At 35.6% G+C, this 24,535-nt stretch overlaps 1 protein-coding gene across 1 annotated transcript; it reads left to right on the top strand.

The window, feature by feature from the left end:
• Positions 1-2,052: 2,052 nt before the first annotated feature.
• Positions 2,053-22,757, top strand: LOC128558351 (N-acetylglucosamine-1-phosphotransferase subunits alpha/beta-like). The gene is made up of 6 exons (XM_053547291.1): positions 2,053-2,103; positions 10,487-10,545; positions 11,072-11,191; positions 13,122-13,293; positions 14,853-15,023; positions 22,270-22,757. Exons 1-6 carry the CDS (start codon positions 2,053-2,055, stop codon positions 22,570-22,572), a joined length of 876 nt encoding a protein of 291 aa, XP_053403266.1. The 3' UTR covers positions 22,573-22,757.
• Positions 22,758-24,535: the final 1,778 nt, after the last annotated feature.

Raw genomic sequence — 24,535 nt, 5'->3', positions numbered from 1 at the left:
TATGCAAGATGATGTTTTTCTGTTGGAAACTATACTGGCACTTTGGTTGCTACTGGCACGTTATTTCGAGTTATTTTGGTTTAATGATTTGTATGTTAGCTGCAAGAATAAACTGACATAATTGCAATATGACTGTAAGGTATATCAATAAAAACCAACAATCTATTTTAACAGGAACCGCAGTCTGCTTTGTTAGCCTGCTAAATTTCTAAAATGGACTGGTCCATCATTCAGTTTGGGTTGTACCATTTATTATTCAAAGAGGTGTTCGCTGTGTAGCGAACAGTGCATACCATGATCTGCACATCTGTGCAGGTTGATCTTGGTCTGCACTGGTCGCAAAGGCAGAATCACTTGCCTGCAGCAGGCTAAAGGTTAAACAATTTAGCACATAATAATAACCTGTTAGCTGTACGTATTCCAGCACAAAAAATCAGGACACCGGCTTTCGTCAGTTAATGGTATAGACTGATGTAGAATTTGACTTTCATGCCCTTGTACTGTTAGTTTTGAGCCCAAGTATGACACGTTTGCTGGAAACGTGTGAGTCTGTTCGACTTTAAGATAAAGTCTCAATGCAATATGAAAGCATTATTTTGTACAATTTTAGTATTTATTTTATCAGTAGAACACGTATATAAGAAGTGACATACTCATCCATGTTGTTTTCATAGCTAAATTTAAACCAGTGGCCTGTCGCTTCTGACAATTGACAATAAATAACAAATGCTAATTGAATGGGATAAGGCCGTGACTATATTGTTACAGAAAATTAATAAATGGCATATTGTACGAAATAATAGTATCAAGAAATGAAGCAAGAAATGGTTGTTTCCAGCCCAAATGCATAGAAACAAAACTGGCAACGCTATGATGCTAAAGCTGTCATGATAAGCACACGTGCACTAGATACAAAGTGCTATGCAATCCATCTACCTAACATCCGAGACTAAATGCACAACGAATTTGCAACATAATCAGGATGATTTTATCTCTGATGACGTAAACTATGCCAATGATTATAGACTCAATATGCCATACCGAAATGCACATAGTGTGTTTAGGGCCACCAAATATTTTATAAAATAAAATTTGCCCATATAACTGTACATTAAATATCATATCTACTTATTAATGATAACCGCAACCATACATTTCTTTTATAATATCAGATTTTTCGGCTTATTAACTTTCAAGGGTGACAATAAAAGCTTCATTCAGCTATATTTGACCATTGTTATTTCTCTTGTTTTTATTTAATCCACCGAAAGCCACTGTTTCCAATATTATACAGCAGTTACTTTATCCCTTATGAATGTGTTTGGTATAACCCGAGAAAGGCCAGGCAGTACTCTTGATAAACAACGTAGTTAACAATCCAGCCATTAAGTATGTTTGAATAGAGCAACTCATAATTTTGCTTTATAGTTTTTGCTTTCCCTTCTAGGAAAGTTTTCCTTTGATAACAGCAGTTTAAAGTGAAAGAAATCAACCGAGGTCATGCCACTCCGCCACTCACAGCGTACTGTTTGAATTGACAGTCCGCCAATCCTAGTGTACTGCTTGATTCGACAATGCTCCGCCACCATGCTACTCCTTGTGTACTGTTTGAAATGACAGTAACTGTTCTTCTCCCTTAAGAGAGGATGTAGAAGCTGTATATTAAGCGTACATTTAAACAAAATAAAATGAGCCGTGCCATGGGAAAACCAACATAGTGGGTTTGCGACCAGCATGGATCCAGACCAGCCTGCGCATCCGCGCAGTCTGGTCAGGCTCCATGCTGTTCGCTTTTAAAGCCTATTGGAATTGGAGAAACTGTTAGCGAACAGCATGGATCCTGACCAGACTGCGCGGATGCGCAGGCTGGTCTGGATCTATGCTGGTCGCAAACCCACTATGTTGGTTTTCTCATGGCACGGCTCAATTAATTTTTCTAATTGATTCATTTTGTTGGGTTTAACGTTACGCAATCAAATATCTAAAGAATAGAATACTGTACAATTATTCAGTTATTGATGACTTCGTTCTTACGATAAAGTCACAAAACACATGGCTCAAGGTTTGGCACTGTGGACGAGAATTATTAACTGGATGGCGGCAGTAAGATAGATAGCACAGTCCCCAGTCGATAAAACTAAATTGGATAATTACCGTTCTCGATCGATAAAACTGGATATTTAAAATGAGGTAGGAATTGTTTAAAATATAAATTGTTTAATATGTTATTACCTTTGTCATAAACAGTTTCTCAATTTATCCTTGTCCAGGAGCGGGAATGTAACAGCCTTTCCAACCCAACTGACAACGGGGAATGAGAAACTAAGCATTAGCGAGGTTTCTTATCTGCGCTGTCTTGAGGACTGGGAATATAACAGCCTTTCCTTCCTTGAAGGTGCTGATGGAAATATTATCTAGCTCGAGGGTAACTATTTAGGTGGTAACGAGGCTGTGTCGGCTTTTCTTTTGCATGCGCATATCTATTTTACCAGATTTATTTGAAAGTTTATCATACGGACAAGATATATGGACATGTAGGTGGATTTCGGGTCTGTCTGATGCAGATTTTGGTAACATATTCAGGTCTCCAGGTTAGTAAATATTGTCCTTCGAATGAGAATAGCTACTGCGCACGGACATTTGTATTTCACTATATAATTATATTCATGCGGATATCATTTCCGATTTATATCGTCTTAAGTTATAAACTACTATTACAATGAATGGACACAAGATTTCAGATGTTGATATGATTTCATGATTCAGAAACTTAAGTAATATTTAAAAGGTTTATCGGATATGATACTGTATCAAGTTTAGTGGTGAAAGACAGTTTATGTAATCACATACACTTCCATCGTAACCTAAACATTATCATATACAAAAAGTATCTTCAATTTTAAAACGTCTATAGCAGATTAAACCCCGCTAAATAAATCTTTGTGGTGTTTTAGTTTCTTAGATTTCACTACCTTGTAATATGGGAATAAGTTGCGGAAGTAAGTGAGTTAGATTTTACGGCGGATCGACACAGAAAAAAATCACATATCGCCGAAAAAAGTTCTGTTGGAAACGTAATGAAGTCTGAAAATAACTCATGTAAAAACATATTAGTAGTGTAAAGATATTAACTGAATAATTAATAAAATTGTATAAAGTGTGAATTAAAATAAAATATACACAAGTTGCAGTGTCATTGCAGATGTACACTGAACCATTTTAAAACCCAACACTTACTGTACATAACTCCAGTTTTGGGCTTACTTTGTGAAACAGATATTTTAAGAACGTCACATAAGATCTATATATACTTGAAAAAAACAACAACTGATTTTATTGTCTTTTTCATTATCTATTGAAAACGATTAAGTCACGCAGACATATTAACATCGAGCTTCAGGTATAAACCAAAGAGCTCTCCAAAAAATTTTCGTTATCATTTTCGAAAATGAGGCGAATTTTTCTAATACATTTTGTGTATTTAGAAATATTTCACCAAAACAACATGCTGTTTCGTTTAAACTTCAAAAGACGTATTGAAATCCACCCGATAGAACGTGGTACTTTGAAATTTCTGTTTGTGGCGTAAAATCACACCTATATACTTGAGATAGAAAAAGATCCGACATTACACAGACTAAATGTTTTAGGACCGACAGTTATGTTGGGAAGGAATTTAAATCATTATTGACCTCATATTTCATATCAAATTTACTGATGACTGGAAACCATGATAAACCCAAAGTGTTTTTACTCCGTTTTCACGCACAAATGATTTCAAAATTAAACATTGGAAAATATTCGAAACAGCTTTATCATTATTTTGATATTTAACATATTGCTTCAAATATTCGCAATAAATTTTATCTGGACGTCAAAAGGTGCTAATTCTTTAAGCGGTTCTGCACTCAGTATAAAACAAAATGGGTTTTTTCCCAGTATCATTTTTATTTTTGGTGATAAAGTGCTGGAACCGTCAAGGAAGCTGTCTGAGGAAAGAGCTTGAAACTTCTTTATGCAACTTCCTCACTTCTAAGTTCTTACTACCTCGCTTCCGACTACTGACTCCAATTTCTTCTCTTCTTTCTTATAACTTGCGAACTTCTCATTTCTTACTTACAGTTTCCACACTTCTTACTTTTAACTTATTGACTTTTGACTTCCAACTTCTGCACTTTTACTTCCAACTTTCCAACTTCTGAAGTCCAATTTCCACTCTTTTAGCTTCCAACTTCTAAGTTCTAACTTCATGGTGTCTTACTTTCAACTTTTAGCTGACTTCCAACATCTGACTTTCAACTTCCACGCTTCTGACTTCAAACTTCTGCCATTCTGACTTATAACTTCCTTACGTCCGGCGTCCATGCTACTTTCTTCCATACTAAGAAGTAAGAAAGTTGGAAGTCGGAAGGCAGGCAGTTAGAAATCAGAAGTGCAAAAGTTTGAAGTTGAAAGCTGGAAGTGCGTAAGTCCAAATATGAGGCAAGATGCGAATCACTAGTATGATGTTTTAATTTTACTGTAAAGACGTTTTAGTGTTGATGATCCTTAAATTATAATATGTTTAATAAGACTTCTAAAATGTCGAAATGTAACTCTAAAAGTTAATCGACCATTATGGTCCGAGAGCTCACGAACTTTTATTGCAACAATTGAGGCCAAAAGAAGTTTATACATTTTTGGAAACAATATTTCATATCCTGCATGAAAACCCATTTCTTAAGTGTCAAAGCCGTGCCTATCTATATTTTGTTCACTTATGTTTGTGATAGGGGAGGTAAAACTCAATTGTAAAAATATTAGGGTGTAGGGTAAAGTTTACGTCTACCAGTTTTTTCACTGATTAATTACAGTAACTATCTGATTGTCAGTAAATGTATATATGTCCAACAATGACAGCAATAAGAAATTCACCAAAAAGAACTGAAGGGCAAACTGGATATTCAAGGTCAAAGGTCAGATTTATGTAAAAATCACAAAAATTGGCATATTTGAAATTTATTTTTATTCTTAAAAAATGGTTTGTTGTCATAAGTCACTCATCTTTATTTACGTAATGTGTGTATATCAGCCAAAATCAGAAATGCAAATTTTATTGCAAAAAGTCAAGATCAACCCTGATAATTGAAGGTCAAAGTTCATTTTTATGCAAAAATGTGAAAATTATTACCTTAACTTTTTCTAATATGTTTTCACATTATTAGTCACTGAAGTTAATTCGTTTTAATGTTTGTATGTCAGGCAGTCAGCAGTGCAGATGTAACCCTAAAAATGCCAAGAGTAAAGCTAATATCAAAGGTCAAAGGTCAAATTTGTGTGAAAAATCGCATGGATAGCTTCCTGTTTGAAAAATAACAGATATGTATTAATCAGTATAAGTAATTGCTCGTGATTTATTTTAATGTATATATGTCTCACACTGTCAGTAATAAAGATATCGTCTAAAATCAGACAAGTTCAAATGTAATATTAAGTGTCAAAGGTCATTTTCAAGTAAAAGAATGAAAAAAATAGCTCTAACTTTTCTCTTTGTTAACAATAAGTTGTCGATTTTAGGCAATGATATCAGTTCATTTTAATGTATAAATGTTAGGCAATGTCTGGAATGCACATATAATTTCAAAAGATTCAAGGTCAATCATAATATGAAAGGTCAAAGGTCAAAAAGTGACTAAAATAATGCAATAATACCACCTATTTGTAATATTTTAAAAGTAATTGTTTTGTCATTTCTGTAACTGATCGTTGTTCATTTTACTGTAAATATGTCAGACGATGTCATGGAAGAGAAAATATGTCAAGGTCAAACCTGGTATTAAAGATCAGGGGTCATTTTTGTGTAAAAGATCAAAATGTAGCATACTTACTCATTACTGTGTTTAAAAATAGCTTGTTGTTATAATTCATTTTTAGCAATTTGTTTTAATGTATACATGTCAAGCACGGTCAGCAATGTAGGTTTTATCCTAATAAGTCAAAGCCAGCCCTTTTTACCAAAGGTCAAAGGTCAAATTTATGTGAAAATTCGCAAAAAGAACAGCATTTTTGCAATGGTTTTTCTTCATTGTTTTAGGGTATTTTGGTCAACACTAGTAACTGATCTTTATTCATTTTAAAGTATATATAACAGATAATATCATTCTTCCTAGATTACAAAAAATTAGTCAAGGTCAAAGGAGAGGGTCTTCAAGAAACTCGCCATTATGAAAAAAACAGGCTTTAACAAGTTGGGTAGCAAATGAATAGGTCCTACATTAAGTCTACACAGGCACCGTAAGGTCCATAGCATAGTACGCATCCACCTCATGGGTAACTGCTTCCAAAACCAGTAAAGATAAACTGGACAAGGTTCAAAATTCAGGCCTGAGGATAATTCTCGGAGCAATGGAAACAAATCCAATAAAAGAAATGGAAAAAGACAGCCATCCTTGAGCCATTAAAGATAAGACGAGAGTACAAAGCCCTTGTGCAGGCAGAGAAGGCAAAGAGACTAACATCACGCCCACTGTACTCAAAACTCGAGAGCAGAACCAAGAACAGGCTGAAACGACAGAGTCTCAACCATATCGTCAAAGAACTGCAGAAAGGAAAGGCAGCAGCACTAGACGCAAAGGCAGAGTCGCTTGTGCCCGATGAATGGGTTCATAGACAATGTGCTCCAAAGATCAAATTGGTGGTACAGGAGTAAAAGAAAAGGGAAAACAATATCAGGCTCACCAACAGTCTCTTACGTTAGAAATGATCAATGACCGCTATCCAGCACACTCTTGGATCCAAGCATATACCGATGGATCAGTGGGAAAAGCAGTTCATAATGCTGGGAGTGGTGCCTACATCAAATTGCCAGAACAAAATATAGATAGGCATTGCTTTGACACTAGATGCGGCAGTGAACTGCACCGCTTCTGCAGGTCGCTCGCATCACCCCACAGCTTGGGATGTATTTGGGCTAAACTTTCTGGCGTACTTCTTCCAGATAGAAACCGCTCTGCAGGATGTGGAATGGTATTTGTTCCTCTGACCCGCACTGGCATTTTGGTGTCTTTGCAACACCCCGCTTCTTCATATTATGTTTTCTCAGGCCACAGTGTCCAGTGCGCTGACGGGAGGACAGTTGTTTGGCTGTGCCTGATTAGCTTGTGCAGACTGTCATGATTTGGCAGGTAGCCTCCATCATTTATGTTCTTCCAGTCTGACGCAAATCTGTTCTTCCGCAGAATCTGAGATTCTCTGTATGAAGTTGGAGGTTTGGGACTGTATTTGCTTGGTTGCTTCTTTTGCAAGTTTGTCCGCAGCTTCATCTCCGGCTATGCCCACATTTCCAGCAGCTGTCTCGTTAAGTTGTCTGATGGACCTGCTGAGAGAGTCTGAAGAGCTCGCATGGAGTCTGTCAGGAAAACAATATTTTGTCCATTTTCTCCTCGCTCATACAGTTGGGGTGTGGTCGAAGTGGGGGATTGCGTCTCGGCTCTTAAGTTTGAGAATCTCTTGCCGACTGGATGAGAGAGTGTGAGAGAATTTGATGTAGGCACCACTTCCAGCATTCTGAACTGCTTTTTCCGCTGATCCATCGGTATATGCTTGGATCCAAGAGTGTGCTGGATAGTGGTCATCGATCATTTCTAGCGTAAAAGATTGTTGGTGGGCCTGATGTTAGTTTCCCTATTCTTCTAATCCTGGCACCTCCAATCTGATCTTTGGAGCACATTGTCTAGGAACCCATTCATCGGGCACAAGCGGCTCTGCCTCTGTGTCCAGTGCTGCTGTTTTTTTGTTTTTTCCTTTCTGCAGTCCTTTGACGATATGGTTGAGACTCTGTCGTTTCTGTCTGTTCTTAGTTCTGCTCTCGAGTTTTGAATGGAGTGGGTGTGATGGTAGTCTATTTGCCTTTTCTGCCTGCACAAGGGCTTTGTACTCTCGTCTTGTCTCTAATGGCTCAATGTTGGATGTCTTTTTCATTTCTTTTATTGGAGTTGTTTTCGTTGCTCGGAGAATTATCCTCAGGCCTGATATTTGAACCTTGTCCAGTTTATCTTTACTTGTTTTGGAAGCAGTTACCTATGAGGCGGATGTGTACTATGCTATGGACCTTACCCTGCCTGTGTAGACTTGCCTTAGGATCTTTTCATTTGCTCTCCATCTTGTTCAAGTCATTTTTTCATAATGGCGAGTTTCTTGAAGACCCTCTCCTTTGACCTTTAATGTCAGGTTTGACAATGACTGATTTTTCATAATTAAGGAAGAATGATATCACCTGCTATATATACTTTAAAATGAATACTGATTAGTTACTAGTATTGACAAAAATACCCTAAAACAATAAAGAAAAATCATTGCAAAATGCTGTTTTTTGCGAATTTTCACACAAATATTACCTTTGACCTTTGATAAAAAGGGCTGGCTTTGACTTATTAGGATAAAACCTACATTGCTGACCTTGCTTGACATGTATACATTAAAATAAATTTCTAACAGTGAATTATAACAACAAGCTATTTTTTAACACAGTAATGAGTAAGTATGCTACATTTTGATCTTTTACACAAAAATGACCCTGACCCTTAATACCAGGTTTGACCATGACTTATTGTCTCTTCCATGACATCGTTTGACATATATACAGTAAAATGAACAACGATCAGTTACTGAAATGACAAAACAAATACTTTTAAACAATAAAAATTATTACAAATAGGTGATATTATTGCAACATTTACTCACTTTTTGACCTTTGACCCTTCTTATTATGGTTGAACCTGAATGTTTTGACATGTTATGTGCATACCAGCCATGGCCTAACATTTATACATTAAAATGAACTGATATCATTGACTAGATCGACAAGATATTGTTAATAAAGAGAAAAGTTAAAGAGCTACTTTTTCATTCTTTTACTTGAAAATGACCTTTGACCCTTAATATTATCTTGGAACTTTTCTGATTTTAGACGATATCTTTATTACTGACATTGTGAGACATATATACATTGAAATAAACCACGAGCATTACTTATAATGATTAAAATATATCTGTTATATTTCAAACAGGAAGCTATTCATGCGATTTTTTACACAAATTTGACCTTTGACCTTTGATATTAGCTTTAATCTTGGCAGTTTTGGGGTTACATCTGCACTGCTGACTTTGCCTGACATACAAACATTAAAACGAATTAACTTCAGTGATTAATAATGTGAAAACATATTAAACAGATTAGAAAAAGTTAAGGTAATAATTTTTACATTTTTGCATAAAAATGAACTTTGACCTTCAATTATCAGGATTGACCTTGGCTTTTTGCAATAAAAATTGCATTTTTGTTTTTGGCTGATATATACACATTACATAAATAAAGATGATTGACTTATGATGACAAACTATATTTTAAGAATAAAAATAAATTTCAAATATGCCAATTTTTGTGATTTTTACATAAATCTGACCTTTGACCTTGAATATCCAGTTTGCCCTTCAGTCCTTTTTGATGAATTTCTCATTGCTGTCATTGTTGGACATATAAACGTTTACTGACAATCAGATAGTTACTGTTATTAATCAGTGAAAAAACTGGTAGACGTAAACTTTACCCTACACCCTAATATTTTTACAATTGAGTTTTACCTCCCCTATCACAAACATAAGTGAACAAAATATAGATAGGCACGGCTTTGACACTTAAGAAATGGGTTTTCATGCAGGATATGAAATATTGTTTCCAAAAATGTATAAACTTCTTTTGGCCTCAATTGTTGCAATAAAAGTCCGTGGGCTCTCGGACCATTAGCTTAATCGCCTGTTAAAGTTTCGAACAACTTGGCTCAGGGCTTACATAGCTTTTAGCTGCTTTTATACTATAAATGTAGCGGAATAAGTTCCCTGTGGAAAATATCGACATGAACTACTCAAGTTTGAACTTAAAACTTAAAAAAACAATAGCGGAACTCTTCCGGTGAAAGCTGTTTTAACTCAGTGAAGTATCACAATAGGTTAGATATTGAACAGACATATCCATTCAGTGAAACAACAACCTACTTTCGTTTTCAAAAACGGTAAATAGCACGGAAATCGTCATGAAACCCGTGACACTTGCTCACAACTCCGGTACCAAGATTTGTCATATAGAGCCCGACCACGAAGCTCAATAGGGAGAGCGATCTACATATCATATGGTCTTGAGTTCGATCACCGGACGGGTCGAATGTTCTCCGTGACGATTTGATAAAAGACATTGTGTCTGAAATCATTCGTCCTCCACCTCTGATTTATGTGGGAAAGTTGGCAGTTACTTGCGGAGAACAAGTAAAACAACTGAAATATTTTTGAAAAACGACACAACCGAAAACAAACAAATGCCGTATAGAAAAAATACGGAATGACTGTGTGTCCGCATTGAAAAGAAATTAGCCTTTTCTGAATATTGAAAGGGTACATACATATTTATCGGAATGACGACTTTAATGAGTCTGAATTTTTCTGTTTGCTTCAGATTTTTGTCTACAACGTGGGAAATCTTAAGTCAAGATCAGAGGAAGGATGGAAATTTAAGTAAGATTTGTTAATAATTCTTCAAAGAAAAAACATAGACTTGTAAAGCATAACAGAAGCTATAGATTAATAGAGCAAAATCTTTTTATGTATGTTCTTAAAACAGGTTGGAAAAATAAACATGTTATATGCTCTGAATCTACTATCTTTCAAGTATTCAGAATAAAATACATAATGTGGACCAGCACATCTCGGGCATAATGACATCTCTGGCAGCAAAGGTTGATGCTTTTTAAATTGAACACGAAATTCTTTGACAGTTCATTCTTAGATATATCTTTTGAAATTTGATGTGAAAATTCCATGTTTATAACCTTACTGTTATACAAATATCATCAGAGTATCCCTGTAAATTCCAAATGTTTATTGGTTTACTTACATGTAATATATCCATAGCAATAATGTTAATCAGTCGAATTAAGCATATTTAAACGATTTTGCTGTGGTTTGACAACAGAAAATGAAACATTCATCTGAACATTGCATACTTACTTCATATAATGTTTTGTTATAAATTTATTACCAGTACATCTTTTCCCGTGGATTTAGTCTACACGTGGGTAAATGGATCTGATCCTAAACACCAGGCAATTCTGGCTCGTTTGAAGACAACATTACAGAAGGCAAAAGCATACACAGCAACTAGGTAATAGTTAATACCCTTTTTATGCCCCTATTTTGGCGCGGGGTGGGGGGCATATAGATTTGCCCAAAAGTATTTGACCTAGAGACACCAACATTTACAGGAATGTTGGTCAGCATGTGCAGTTGTGCATCTGGGGTTTCGCGTCTGGATTCATTCAGTCGAGTAAGAGTTATGGCCCCTGACTTAGTTAAAGATTGGTCATTTTAATGTTGTGTCGCGCGTAGCTCCAAAAGTATTTGACCTAGAGTCACCAAAGTTTACAGGAATGTTGGTCAGCATGTGCAGTTGTGCACCTAGGGTTTCGCGTCCGGATTCATTAAGTCGTGTAGGAGTTTTAAGGCGGTGCCCCACTGTGTTCCTGTATTTGTTTGTTTTGTCCTTTTGTGTTTATTTTTGTGTGTGGTGTGCGAGAGTTGTTTGTGTGTGTCTTCGGGGAGGCTGCATTTTTTGAACATGGATTTCCCCGTTGGATATTCCTCCTTGTTTTTTTTACCCCTGACCTAGTTAAAAATTGGTAATTTTAATGTTGTGTCGCGCGTAACTCCAAAATTATTTGACGTAGAGTCACAAAACTTTACAGGGATGTTGGTCAGCATGTGTAGTTGTGCACCTTGGGTTTCACGTCCGGATTCATTCAGTCGTGTATAAGTTATGGCCCCTGCCTTAGTAAAAGATTGGTCATTTTAATGTTATGTCGCGCGTAGCTCCAAACGTATTTGACCTAGAGTCACCAAAGTTTACAGGAATGTCCTTCCGTCCGTCCGCCGTCCGTCCTTCCGAGAATGTTGTGTCACGCCTAGCTCCAAAAGTATTTGACGTAGAGTCACAAAACTTTACAGGAATGTTGGTCAGCATGTGTAGTTGTGCACCTTGGGTTTCGCGTCCGGATTCATTCAGTCGTGTATAAGTTATGGCCCCTGCCTTAGTAAAAGATTGGTCATTTTAATGTTATGTCGCGCGTAGCTCCAAACGTATTTGACCTAGAGTCACCAAAGTTTACAGGAATGTTGGGTAGCATGTGCAGTTGTGCACCTGGGGTTTCGCGTCCGGATTCATTCAGTCATGTAGGAGTTATGGCCCCTGACTTAGTTAAAAATTGGTCATTTTAATGTTGTGTCGCGCGTAGCTCCAAAAGTATTTGATCTAGAGTCAAGTTTACAGGAATGTTGGTCAGCATGTGCAGTTGTGCACCTAGGTTTTCGCGTCCGGATTCATTCAGTCGTGTAGGAGTTTTAAGGCATTGCCCCCACTGTGTTCCTGTATGTGTTTGTTTTGTCCTTTTGTGTTTATTTTTGTGTGTGGTGTGCGAGAGTTGTTCGTGTGTGTCTTCGGGGAGGCTGCGTTTTTTGAACGTGGCTTTCCCTGTTGGATAGTCTTCCTTGTTTGACCCCTGACTTAGTTAAAAATTGGTAATTTTAATATTGTGTCGCGCGTAGCTCCAAAAGTATTTGCCCTTGTCCGTCCGCCCGTCCGTCCTTCCGAGAATGTTGTGTCAAGCCTAGCTCCAAAAGTATTTGACGTAGAGTCACAAAACTTTATAGGAATGTTGGTCAGCATGTGTAGTTGTGCACCTGGGGTTTCACGTCCGAATTCATTAAGTCATGTAGGAGTTATGGCCCCTGACTTTGTACATATTGTTTTCCCAAAGTTGATCTGTGTCCTTTGTCATGTAGTGGGGGCATCTGTGTCCCATGGACACATTTCTAGTTTTGTATTTATGATAATACTGGAACGATATTGGCAATATTGGCACTTACGTTTAAAGATATACTAGTTGTTTAGTTGATCTAACGATAAAAAGGGACTGAGAACACAACTAAAACCACCAACTGATTAGGCTCTTAGACGTTTCATAAACACTAGTAACACGTTAACGTAAAGAACTACTTATTCTTAACAGTTAAACATAATAAAGTTTTGTATTTGGCAGAGACAGAAACCTCGCAAACATGCGTTTCGTTGATAATGGAGGACTGCGCTATTCTCTAAGGTCCGTGGAGAAGAATGCAAATTGGATACGTCATGTGTTTATCGTCACGAATGGCCAAGTACCCGACTGGCTGAATGTAGAAAACCCAAGAGTGACCATAGTTAAACACGAGGTATATTTACTAGTTACTGTAGTGCATTCTGTGAACACGACAATGTGAAAAAGTCGATACATATAATTAACCCCAAATGAAATTTTTATTTTGTTAATAAAGTATTACAACAGTTCCGATATACCAGGTATATCAACCGCTACAATTACGTAAATAGGTAGAGAATACTAGTTATGTTAAGGATACTGTTAAATCTTTACTATTCGTTTGGGGACTATTTTTCGCAGATTTCGTGGTTGCGTCAGTCTATAAAACTCAATTTCAACGAAGAGATAAAGTACAAATTTCTTTCATCGTCAAACTAGCACATTTTGATATATATATACTATAAATTTCCTGGTTTATATAACATCGTTTTTCCTCTATGGTCGTTCCAAGAATCAACAAAAGAATGTTTCCTTATACATGTATATGCACCAGTTATATATTACAAGTACTTACAAAATGAATAATATAAGGTTCAACCAGACCTGGAACAGTAAAGATATATCAAAGGTTTACATTTATAAGGCCGTAGTGCTACTTACGTTTTACTGATTACGATTAGGCAGTCGATATTAAAAACAGATATTGTTAAAGTTTAGAAACGCAAACAATCACAACAACAATACATCAGACCGGTTACGACAGAGAGCCAAGAACTACAGTCGAGCGTGCCACAATATGCATATAACTTGTATTTCTTAAACTGGCTTAACCAAATACTTAACTTAACTACTTAATTTCAGCCTTTGCGACCAGTGCAAATCATGATCAGCCTGCACATCCGTGCAATCTAATCAAGATCTGCACTGTTCGCCATTCAGTTAGTATCTGTTTGGTATGCACCCCTTTTAACAGTTAATGGTACTGTCCAAATTGAAGGATGGACAAGTTTATCATGGGGTTAAATATTTGAAGTCTACATGCCGTGCGTATTTAACGTTTTCCTACGGAATCATGTTCGTGCCACATTAATTGCCGCCTCACCAACATGCGACAACGCGATAATTATCGCATTGTCCAAAAGCATATAATTATATATGCAGGATTTAATAATCCTCGCGAGGTTTTGAGTCGAAAATTATCGTTTTAATTTTCGCATGTCTTTCTTAATTCTCATATCGGCATATTGAATTTCCGCATAAATGATGACAATTAAGGCATTTTCGCGTGTTCTACGTTATATCGTAGATCTACGTTTAAGAAATTTGGGTTAAAAAAAACCAAAAAAAATAAGAAAAGAAAAAAAAACACTTTAGCTGTACTTAATGCCACAATACACAATTTTTGATAATTTGACCTGGATTATTAGATATCTGATATAAATTGCTGTGTTCAAAAATGAGATATTGATGTTCAGCTGGAAGCAGGTGCTTTTAAATAGTCAAGTAAATTCGATAATAGGCACATTTTTAACAAATGTGTCTCGTTCCAGGTCAAAACACATTTTTAACATCTGTGGTACTAGAGACAAACAGTTATAGATCAGTTAATTTATTCATTTTATCAGCCATAACCAAAACCTTCATTTGTTTTTTAGATTAATAACATGTGTAGTTTATATGATTCTTTTTTAGGCGATATTTGATCATCCCGAAAATCTTCCAACATTTTCTTCACACGCAATTGAGCACAACATTTACAAAATCCGTGGAATCTCTGAGAGATTCATATACATGAACGATGACTGGTTATTTGGACAGAATGTTTCATTGGCAGACTTGTACACAGAAAATAACGGCACAAAGGTAACGCAAACTTATATATATGTAATGTACAAAATTATCTTCGATATCTGTAAATGGAAATACCGCTTTTAGTTTTCTGTTTTCATCCCAGGAACGAAGAAATACTCTGATTACAATGTCACCACTTCATTCTGACTACAAGTAGCAAACTTATAGATACTATAAACATTAACTGTTCACGGAATGCACTGAATTTGTATGACCCCAGATCAATAATGAACACTTTACTGCACAGGGCCATTGTCATATTGTCATGCAGAAGCAGTGCACCAGCCGCTAGTTTCCCACTTCTTTTTTCTTTAACAGCAGCCCATAACAGTTTGATAAGATCTGCATAGTAGGCCCAGTGATTGACTTACAGCAGGTTTATAATCTGTTTATATAACCCCTTTCCAAAATACACAGGCCATTACTTTGCTGATTGTTGAGTACGAAATTTCTTAGGCGCGGGTAAGCCAGGGCGCTTACATTGCATTGATTATTCTTTAGTGTCTAGATCACAACGGTGAAACCATGTTTCATCTCCTGTTACGAGACGAGTATGAAAGTCTTCTGGATTGGCATTGTAAATTTCCAGAAGCTCTTGACTTGGTTCCAACCTTTGCTGACGATCCTGCGTGTTCAGGTTTCTGGCAGAAATCTTTGACATCCCCAGATGTTCATGAATTATAGTGCAAACACTTCCATGAGAAATGCCACACTCTCTAGCAAGTTTGATTCGACGATCATTCATTACATGACCCTAAACACGTTCAACCATTTCCTTACTGATGGCATCAGCAGGCCGACCTCACCGTGGGTCATCCACCAAAGAGCTTCGTCCACGTTTAAATTCTGCTGACCACTTTGCCACTGTGGAATACTGCGGGCTACTATCACCATACACATCAGCCATGCGGCGATGGATTTCTCTTGCATTTGATCCCTCTTTAGTGAGGAACTTCATTTCAGCTCTAAACTCCAAATTCTGATTTTTCATCTTTTCCTATGGGTCAAGTTATTCAACTGCCAAGCAAGAGTGAAAAGTGTCAGTGTTGAGTTTTGATTTGTATCAATATATACTACTACGAACTTATTGACCTTCTCTCGTAACTGTTTTTTTCCGATATTTATAAAAGTATTGCACTTTAAAAGATAAAACATTTCGTTCTAGTATTGACGAGAAATAAAATCAAAATATGATGAAATATTTTTTTTTAGCAAAGGACCTGCGCCGAAACGTCTGTTCGTTAAGAAAGCAAACTGGATATCTTATTTGAAAGAATTTTACACATCTTGAGTTTGAGCAAAACTGCAGTGATTACAAGTGATCCTATGGTGGTGGCATATTTCTGCTACGAGATAGCTAGGTAGCTATCGTAATAATAATATAAACTTTTCAGGAAATGTGTGCATTTAACTGAAAATATTTCAACATAAAATGATATTTTTATATATTTTATTTATTTCCTAATAATATGTTAGTTCAAAATTTCGCGTAAAATGCTTGAAACTGCCGCGAGATGCTTAACAGCTATCTTGATAATATTCTTAATTCGCCAGCAAAGTTGTTTTTTATTTTTTGAAAATATTTTCGTTAATTTTTTTCCTATATATGTTTTTTTTTGCTTTGAGATAGAAATAATAATGTAAATTGTCGCAGTAATATTACTTTTCGAAAAATTCGCTTTATCATGATAATAAGTATTACGAAAGATACCTAATTATCCCGTGGCAGAAATACGCCACCATTTGAAACAACTTGGTCGAGTAGGAGTTTGAAGTCATTTGACCAGTATTTCAATTATCTAGTAATGACTTAAATCGTGAGTTAAGCCGTGTCGGATATATTTTCAACGTTTAAGTCAGTACGTGAATACGGGACACGAGAAAAGTTAAACCTTCATTAGGATTTTTCAACTTTTAAGTCTTATCTTTCTATTGTTATTTTGAACCTAGGGACGTGGTTGTTTAAGAAATTTCTGAGGTGGAATATTTAGATATAGGTTAACATTTTTTTTTAAAAAAAAGAGGTCGTTGGAAATAAATGAGAATAAAAATTGCGTCAGCCTCTGTCGCATGTAACAAATAAACCTTATTTAAATAATTTCCATCACCTTGGATTAGCTAATATACAGGTGGGCACCTTGGAAGTGTCTAGGAATATTTTATCTATACTAGTATTCGCAGCAAATTTTCTTTACATAGCTATCATTGTTGGCGTATCTTTGAAATGTTTGTATAGAAAAATGCATATGAATAAGCAGCATCAGTAAAATGATATAATTGTGATATACAATATACAATAATATTTAATATTATTACAAACAATATTTTGATAAAACAGCCACTCCGGAAGATATGTCCTCCATTAATTTGTGACCTAGACCTTTGAACTACTGAACCCAAAAGACCATGGGGTTCATCTTTTGACCACTGATAATCAACCTATGAATTTTGATGAAGGTAGGCTAAAGCAATCTTCAGTTATTGATTGGAAACAGATTTACAGCTCAAGGTGAACGCGACCTTTACCACTGGTCATAAACGCAAAATTTATAAGGATCGATGACGGTCGCGACCAACCTGCCTATCAAGTTTGAGGTTCCTACGTCAAAGCATTTAAAAGTTATCAATTGGAATCCAAGGGGACGGAAGGAAATAGGAAATATTTGTCACTATATGCCGCCCTGTTCCGCAAAGGGTTGGGTGGGGCATAAAATTGTTTCAAGGGTAGATATATCTAATACAAGTTAAAGCAAATATCAATTTTCAAAAAAGTTTTGCAATCTTTATTCAGATATTTTGATATTCACTAAATATGATTATACATTAAATCTTATATGATATGGTGTTTCTTTTGTGGTACTTACGTATTCAAGTAGATAACAAATTCATAAACAGTTACTTTTGCTTTGCGACTTCTATTTAAAATTGGGGGTCTATTCATTCAATTCAGTATCGGTTTTTATTCTTCTCAAAAGTAGGTGTTTATCAAAATCATTTTATATTGAAACTCTTTAACGGTCTTGTTGCAAAGTACTTTATAGATATATGAAAAAATACAGAAAATTGGGGGGGGGGGGGGGGGGCGGGATTAAGTGGCAATGGGGTAGATAAAAGGGTCGGATGTTTTGGGAAGTTGAGTAAGTATGAATATTTAGTTCCTTAAACGAAGCAGACGACAAACACGCAAATAGACGATAAAAAAAGACAACATCACTGTGATGCACCGTCCATGACAAACACGCATAGATACATACACGAGCAGGAAAAACAACAGTCGGGCACCGCCTAAGGACGAACGGTGGACAAAATTATGGTTGGCACTGTCACTTACTCATGATACAATCACCGCCCATGATAAACATGTACACATACATATACACAGAAACAGATAAAACAACATGGGCGGAGTCCGGAATGCTCAAAGAGCACGAGCCCCATCCGGAGTTCATACACCAGATGAAGTAGCGCCGCCGCCGACAGAGAAAGACTCCGCCGACTACCATCAAATAAAACAATAAAGAGAAATCAATAAATCAAATATCGCTACATATATCCAAATAAATTGAATCAAGTACGAGCGGTAATCACGGCTTGAATAGCACAGAGAACTATCACTTACATACCCTTATCTTATACATGTATGTATATTTCATAGATAAATGAATTACGAAATTTTACTTGGATAACGCATAGAGGAGGTGTTTTGCTGCCGGCTTCGATGTATTGATCTAAATAATATGGAATTTGTTGGAATGAACAATGATTTTATACAAGAACAAATATCCACAAAATCCTCTTATGAATCAATCAACGTCTCAGAAAACAATATAACTTGAAAAAAAGAATAAAATGATATAATTTATTATCAGTTAATAGATGATTATACGAGATGGATTGATAATTCTTTACATATTTAACTTTACCATTTTAATAACTTTGGTTTAGCGAAATACTTCATAATCATTAAAAGTACCACGGTATCTTGTGCTCTTAAATACGTTACCACTACCGTTATTTCTATTTAAACAATATGAAAGATAAAAAGTAAGGGTAGATTTCCCGTAGCACAGAGCACCCCAAACACAGCTACAGAGCCATGCATTGCCAAGTAGGCCCACAACAAAAAGAAGCTTTAATTGAAAAAGAAATATTGTGGACGGGTTGCTTCAAAAATCCAACAAGTAAATTTTAATTACATGCAAAATACAGAAAAGGGTGAGAGTAAGGGGAAAAACAGAGGGAGGGTGTTGGGGGGAAAGTGGCGCAGTGATGACAAGAGCTCCCTGCCAAATAATTTGTTGTCTATAAAACATTATCTAGGGTGCCCCAAACCTATGTCTTATATATAGTATAGAATTCTTATAATCACTGATGGAATGCGTCTCCATTCAAGTATAGAATCCCCAGCCTATAAGAGTTAGAGCTGATTATCATTAGTCGAAGGTTGTTAGTTTGAAACATTTATGTTATTTTATTTTTTTTGGTGGGGGGGGGAAGGGGGGCGGGTGGTGGGGCGGGGGATTAGGTTTTACACCGCTTTTTAACAGTATTTTAGTTATGTAACGGCAGGCAGTTAACCTTACTAGTGTACCTGGATTCTATAAGAGTACAAACCTGTTTTGCGAAAGTAACTGCCAACTTCCTTACCTGAATCAGAGTTTGAGGACGAATGTTGTCAGACACAATGTCTTTTATAAAATCATCGGGGAAAACATACGCCCAGCCCGGGGACTGAACTCGCGACCCTGTGATCCGTAGATCTGCGCTCTCCCTACTGAGCAGAATGGGCGGCGGTGAAACATTGAGTGGTTTGCCTGATCCCTAATTGCTATTTAGCTCATAATTTAAATCATTTACGTACCATTGGTACACGAACCATTTAAGCGAGGTAGCCGGAAAAAACTGTATATATGAGATATATAGGTCTCACTAGCTCTCCGTTTTAACAAAGGATATTCTACAGTCCTGCTTCCTACCAGTAAATTATTGTTATTCAAAATATGTTCTGTCTACTGTTTCGAGAAAACCCTACGAAACTGAAAGAAATGCGTATAAATTTACGTCTGTTTAATCTATGAAGGTGAAAGGCCTTCTTCTGAATAATTTATCCACCCGGTGTAGCAGAAATAGCTTCATTATTAAGGAACTGGGACATCCGTTAAAATCTTCGATGTGTCTACGTCGATCGTTGGATGCAGAGAGGTGTCACTGTCATCTGCTTACCTATTTATAACCTAGCAACTGATTAATTGATTAAACAAATGACATTTTCAATAGCGTTTTACATTTAATCTAACAAACCTTAAAAATATAAATGATGAAACTCACAAAAAATTAAAAACTAATACCTACGCATTTAAAACAATAATCAAAACATTTAAAACAATGCCATAATGTCTTTAAAATACAGTGTCTTAAGATTTTGTTTGAATGTATTGAGTGATTCAATTTTGTGTAATGCTAACGGTACTTCATTCAACAGTTTTGAACCAAAAAAAGTACAGACACTTCTACTATTGAGTGTATTGAACAATATAACGACATTCAGAATTATTTGATGATCACAATACTTGTCTATTATGAACTAATTCTGTAAGCAGTTCTGTTCAATGCATAGGTGTTCTGCCGTCATGACAGCTAAACATAGAAGAAAGGAGCGTACACCCAATCCTTGCTTTTAATCGGCAACCAATACTAGGAATATTCTCTGTAAACCATTCTGTTGAATACAGAGGTGCTCTGCCAGTGTGACAGCTATACATAGAAAGTATCTTGAACTCAATTCTTACTTTCACCGGCAACCAATGTAAGCGAAACAATGCTTGTTCAGAACTAATGAAAGCCATACAATGCTTGTTTGGAACTGTCAAATTTCCTCCTGTTAAGGACAAGTTTTGCACACATTTATTTATACGTTGCATCTTACGCACGCCGCCGTTAGCTTAACCATACAGTATGCCATTGCAGTAATCCAGATGTGAAATAACTGGACAAAACCAAACTTTCAGAAGTTTCTGTACTTAGTCTATTGGTCCAAAACTTTGGAATGAACTGCCGTTAGAACTATGCAAATGTAAATCATTTTACACATTAAAAAAAATCTTAAGACACTGAGATTTCGCGGCATTGTTTTAATTTTTTTTTGATAACTGTTTATTATGTGAAAACAGCAGGTGATAGTTCTTAAATTTTTGTACAAGGTTTTACTTTTCAACATTTATATTTCCAAGGCTTGTTTAATTAAACACACTTGTTGGCAGAGCTCTGTGGATAGGGTAGTGTGTAGTATTTCTTTCTTAAATAGTATATGATGGCACAATTAACCGTGGGGTTTGAACCTCTATATGCAGCTCGTCTGGGCATACAATGTGACGCTTTAAGCACTGGTATTCGCAGTGGACGTAAAATGACCTCAAGGGGAGGGGTGCGGTCATGACTGTTTGTTACAATAATGCTGTTATTGTTATTATTGTCATTATTAATATTGTTATAATTATAATAATTAGCATAACTGTTTCTCTAAAAACTATACTTGAGATAGCTAGTTCTATACAGGATTTTAACTGTACATGGCTCATGTTTGGCTTGAATGTTAGGCGGTACCAGTATTTCCAAAGGCAAGAAAGGAAGGCAATTAAGGAATATTTTATAAAAAATGAAGTACAGGCAGTGTGACTGAGATAGAGAAATATTTCACTGATAATTTTCTGAACTTCAAGACTCAGCGTAAAATAAATCTTGATTATTGATTCTAAATCATGACCTTATGGAAGTAATTTTTGCATTCAAAACTGGAAACATGGATATATCATGTTTTTAAGAATGGAAGTAGAAAGTTCACTGATTATATAGAATCAGTCGCATGTCTACATTATGATTTTATAGTGACTTATTGAAAAAGGCAGTGTTACAAAATTTGTTTTAAAATTTTGCGATTTCCTTCTGGTATATTCAATTGAAACTCAATTTATCTCAACATTCCGGCTAGTCAAGAGCATTTAAATATCATTTTAAGTCGAAGTGAAATACTCATTGTGAGTATATATATATGATTGAAACTCGGTATTTCGTATTTAAATGGATCGAGCGTTTCCCTTCGATATAACCGAACGTAAATTTTGTGCAGGTGTTTTCGTGAAAGGATTGAGATAAACGGAATTTTGATATATTAGGCGAGTTTGAGATATCGAGTTTCAACTTTACAGTGAGTAAATGTATCTTATGTATGAACTTTTACATAAAATTCCCAATTTGATAGGTTTATCTTGCTTGGAATGCGCCAACGCAGTGCGGCGAAAAGTGCAAAATAGAGATGATAAAAAATGACGTTTGTGATCAGTTATGCAATTACGACCATTGTGCATGGGACGGAGGTGATTGTATTGATATTCCAGAACAAAAGCCAAAGGACAAAGACACAGCCCATTGTGACTACACTAATTCTGTTCTTTACACAAATGCCATATATAACAGAGCCTTTGGTATTAAAAAAAGAAGAGTTATTGCACACGCTCCACTATTTATTGAGAAGAAAGTGAACAAAGATATGGTTCAAAGGTAAACCTTTTGATTTTACTTCTTAACAAAGACTAAAATTGTATAAATGTGTGTACTAGAGATTTCTCAGATTCGACAGCTATTCATCTTATTTTACAGAACTCGCACCGAAGTGTATATAGCTCGTAAGTAGGACAAATCACCAACAAATGTATAATAAATTTCAAAAGCAAATGCATTGTGTTAATATTTATGCTTATGAAAAATTGTGATTGTATGAAACTTGTAACAATTTTACTCAGTTATAAGAAGGTAACGACAGACACTGAATGACCTCTCATTCTCTTAAATGTTTAAAGGTTTGTATATTCAATTAAAATCATCACATTGCTAGAAATACGTAATGTCTCAATTCTAAGAAATGTTTGGATAATTCTTGGTATAACGCTGCGCATATGAATGCATAACATTAAGATAGTTCAATGATATTACAATGTATTTTGTGCTGTAAAACGTTTTGGTATAGGTGTTCGCTCTTCGATATAAACCATACAGAAAAATGTATGATACAAATTAATAATGACTATTAACATTTTGCAAATAAATACATTTTTCTTTTCTAATACCTTTTCTATTGATGTTGTTATTAAGCTATGTTATTATTACATTAGTAATATAAGAGTTACCGCTATAGCCACAGTGATCTTTGGCTCTGGCCCTTGACCCCTCGGTCTAAATAAAACAGAAAGCAAATAGTAAAAGAAATTTAACCAAACAATGTATGATATTATAAGAAAAAAAGAAAAATGTCTTTTGTATGACTGCAGAACGCAGGATCGAGCTAACTGAAGGTTCATGTAAAGTGTTTGCGACTGCCCCTCGGGTCAATTTTCGTTTCATGTTTTTAGACCTCATAGACCTTAGTTTTTCATACATTTATACCAAACTGTTCAGAAAGAGTAGAAGTTTCATTCAAGAGAGGTTGTGTTGTTCGGTACAATAATATGTCTCTTATATCACATGTACTTTGCTTGTCGTCATTCTGTTTTGTAAAAAAATATCAAACTTCTTTTTCAAAAATATTTTGACATTAGGTCTGTACTTATTGTGTGCCTAATATATTTCTCCAGGTACTCCCAGTGTAAAAATTGCCACCATACATTTACATTTCAAAACGTTGCAAAAATTGCAAAACTAAAGTGAAAGTAGAGCTGTCAAAATAACAAAATACTCCTATATTTCAGAAAATATGTATGTTAACCGTATTTCAATACTGAGAATATCTAGATAAATATGTTACAGACACAAACAAAACATATCTAAAGAAAAAATACTTTTGAAAAAGATGTTTGATATATTCTACAAAATAAAACTGTGACGATTGAAGTACAATTTTAGACAAAGTATTTATTCTCAAAGAAGGACTTTTTGTATTGTGTATTGATAAATGTATTTAAAGTTTTTAAGTGCAACAATATGATATAGTTTAGACCTGCTGGTTTTCTTATGACATGGACCTGACGTGTTGAACTGCACTGTAGAAAACCACTTGTTACTGTTTGAATGGCATAAGCGACCCGAATAACACAAGTGGCACGATGATTTAGGAAAATGGCGGTCAAGAATTAGGTTACACACATAATGGAAACATCTTGAATTTTCACAATGGCTGTTGAGGATATCGAAACAAAAATGTTGCATGATAAAGATAAAAGGCTTATCTTCAATATCATATATACAGTTTTAATGTATTTTGCCTAATTTGGAATTCAAATGGGGGCACGAAGGTACAAAAAAAGGGGGACATGGATGTAATATTCTGTAAAACTCTAAAGGTAAAATAGATATCAATACAATATAACTATGATTTGCATTCGTTATGTACTTAGACATTTTGTTTCTCCGAAACACAGAAGAATGAGTCCTATTTACAACACTCAAACTTTTTGATATAGCGCATCAGAAAAAAACCTGTATTTTCAAACCTCATTCCATAAAGGACACTTATATTTAAAGTATATATCTTC

The sequence above is a fragment of the Mercenaria mercenaria genome, chromosome 7 (assembly GCF_021730395.1).
Source record: "Mercenaria mercenaria strain notata chromosome 7, MADL_Memer_1, whole genome shotgun sequence".
NCBI classification, from domain to species: Eukaryota; Metazoa; Mollusca; class Bivalvia; order Venerida; family Veneridae; genus Mercenaria; species Mercenaria mercenaria.
The sequence above is the reverse complement of the archived record's forward strand: the minus strand, read 5'-3'. Positions and strand labels throughout refer to the sequence as shown.

Excerpts from the sequence above, each read along its gene's own strand:
- LOC128558351 (XM_053547291.1), top strand. The coding sequence starts at position 2,053 with ATGGCTCAAGGTTTGGCACTGTGGACGAGAATTATTAACTGGATGGCG. Across the intron at positions 13,294-14,852 it reads TGACCATAGTTAAACACGAG|GCGATATTTGATCATCCCGA; the intron begins GTATATTTACTA and ends ATTCTTTTTTAG. Across the intron at positions 15,024-22,269 it reads CAGAAAATAACGGCACAAAG|GTTTATCTTGCTTGGAATGC; the intron begins GTAACGCAAACT and ends CCAATTTGATAG.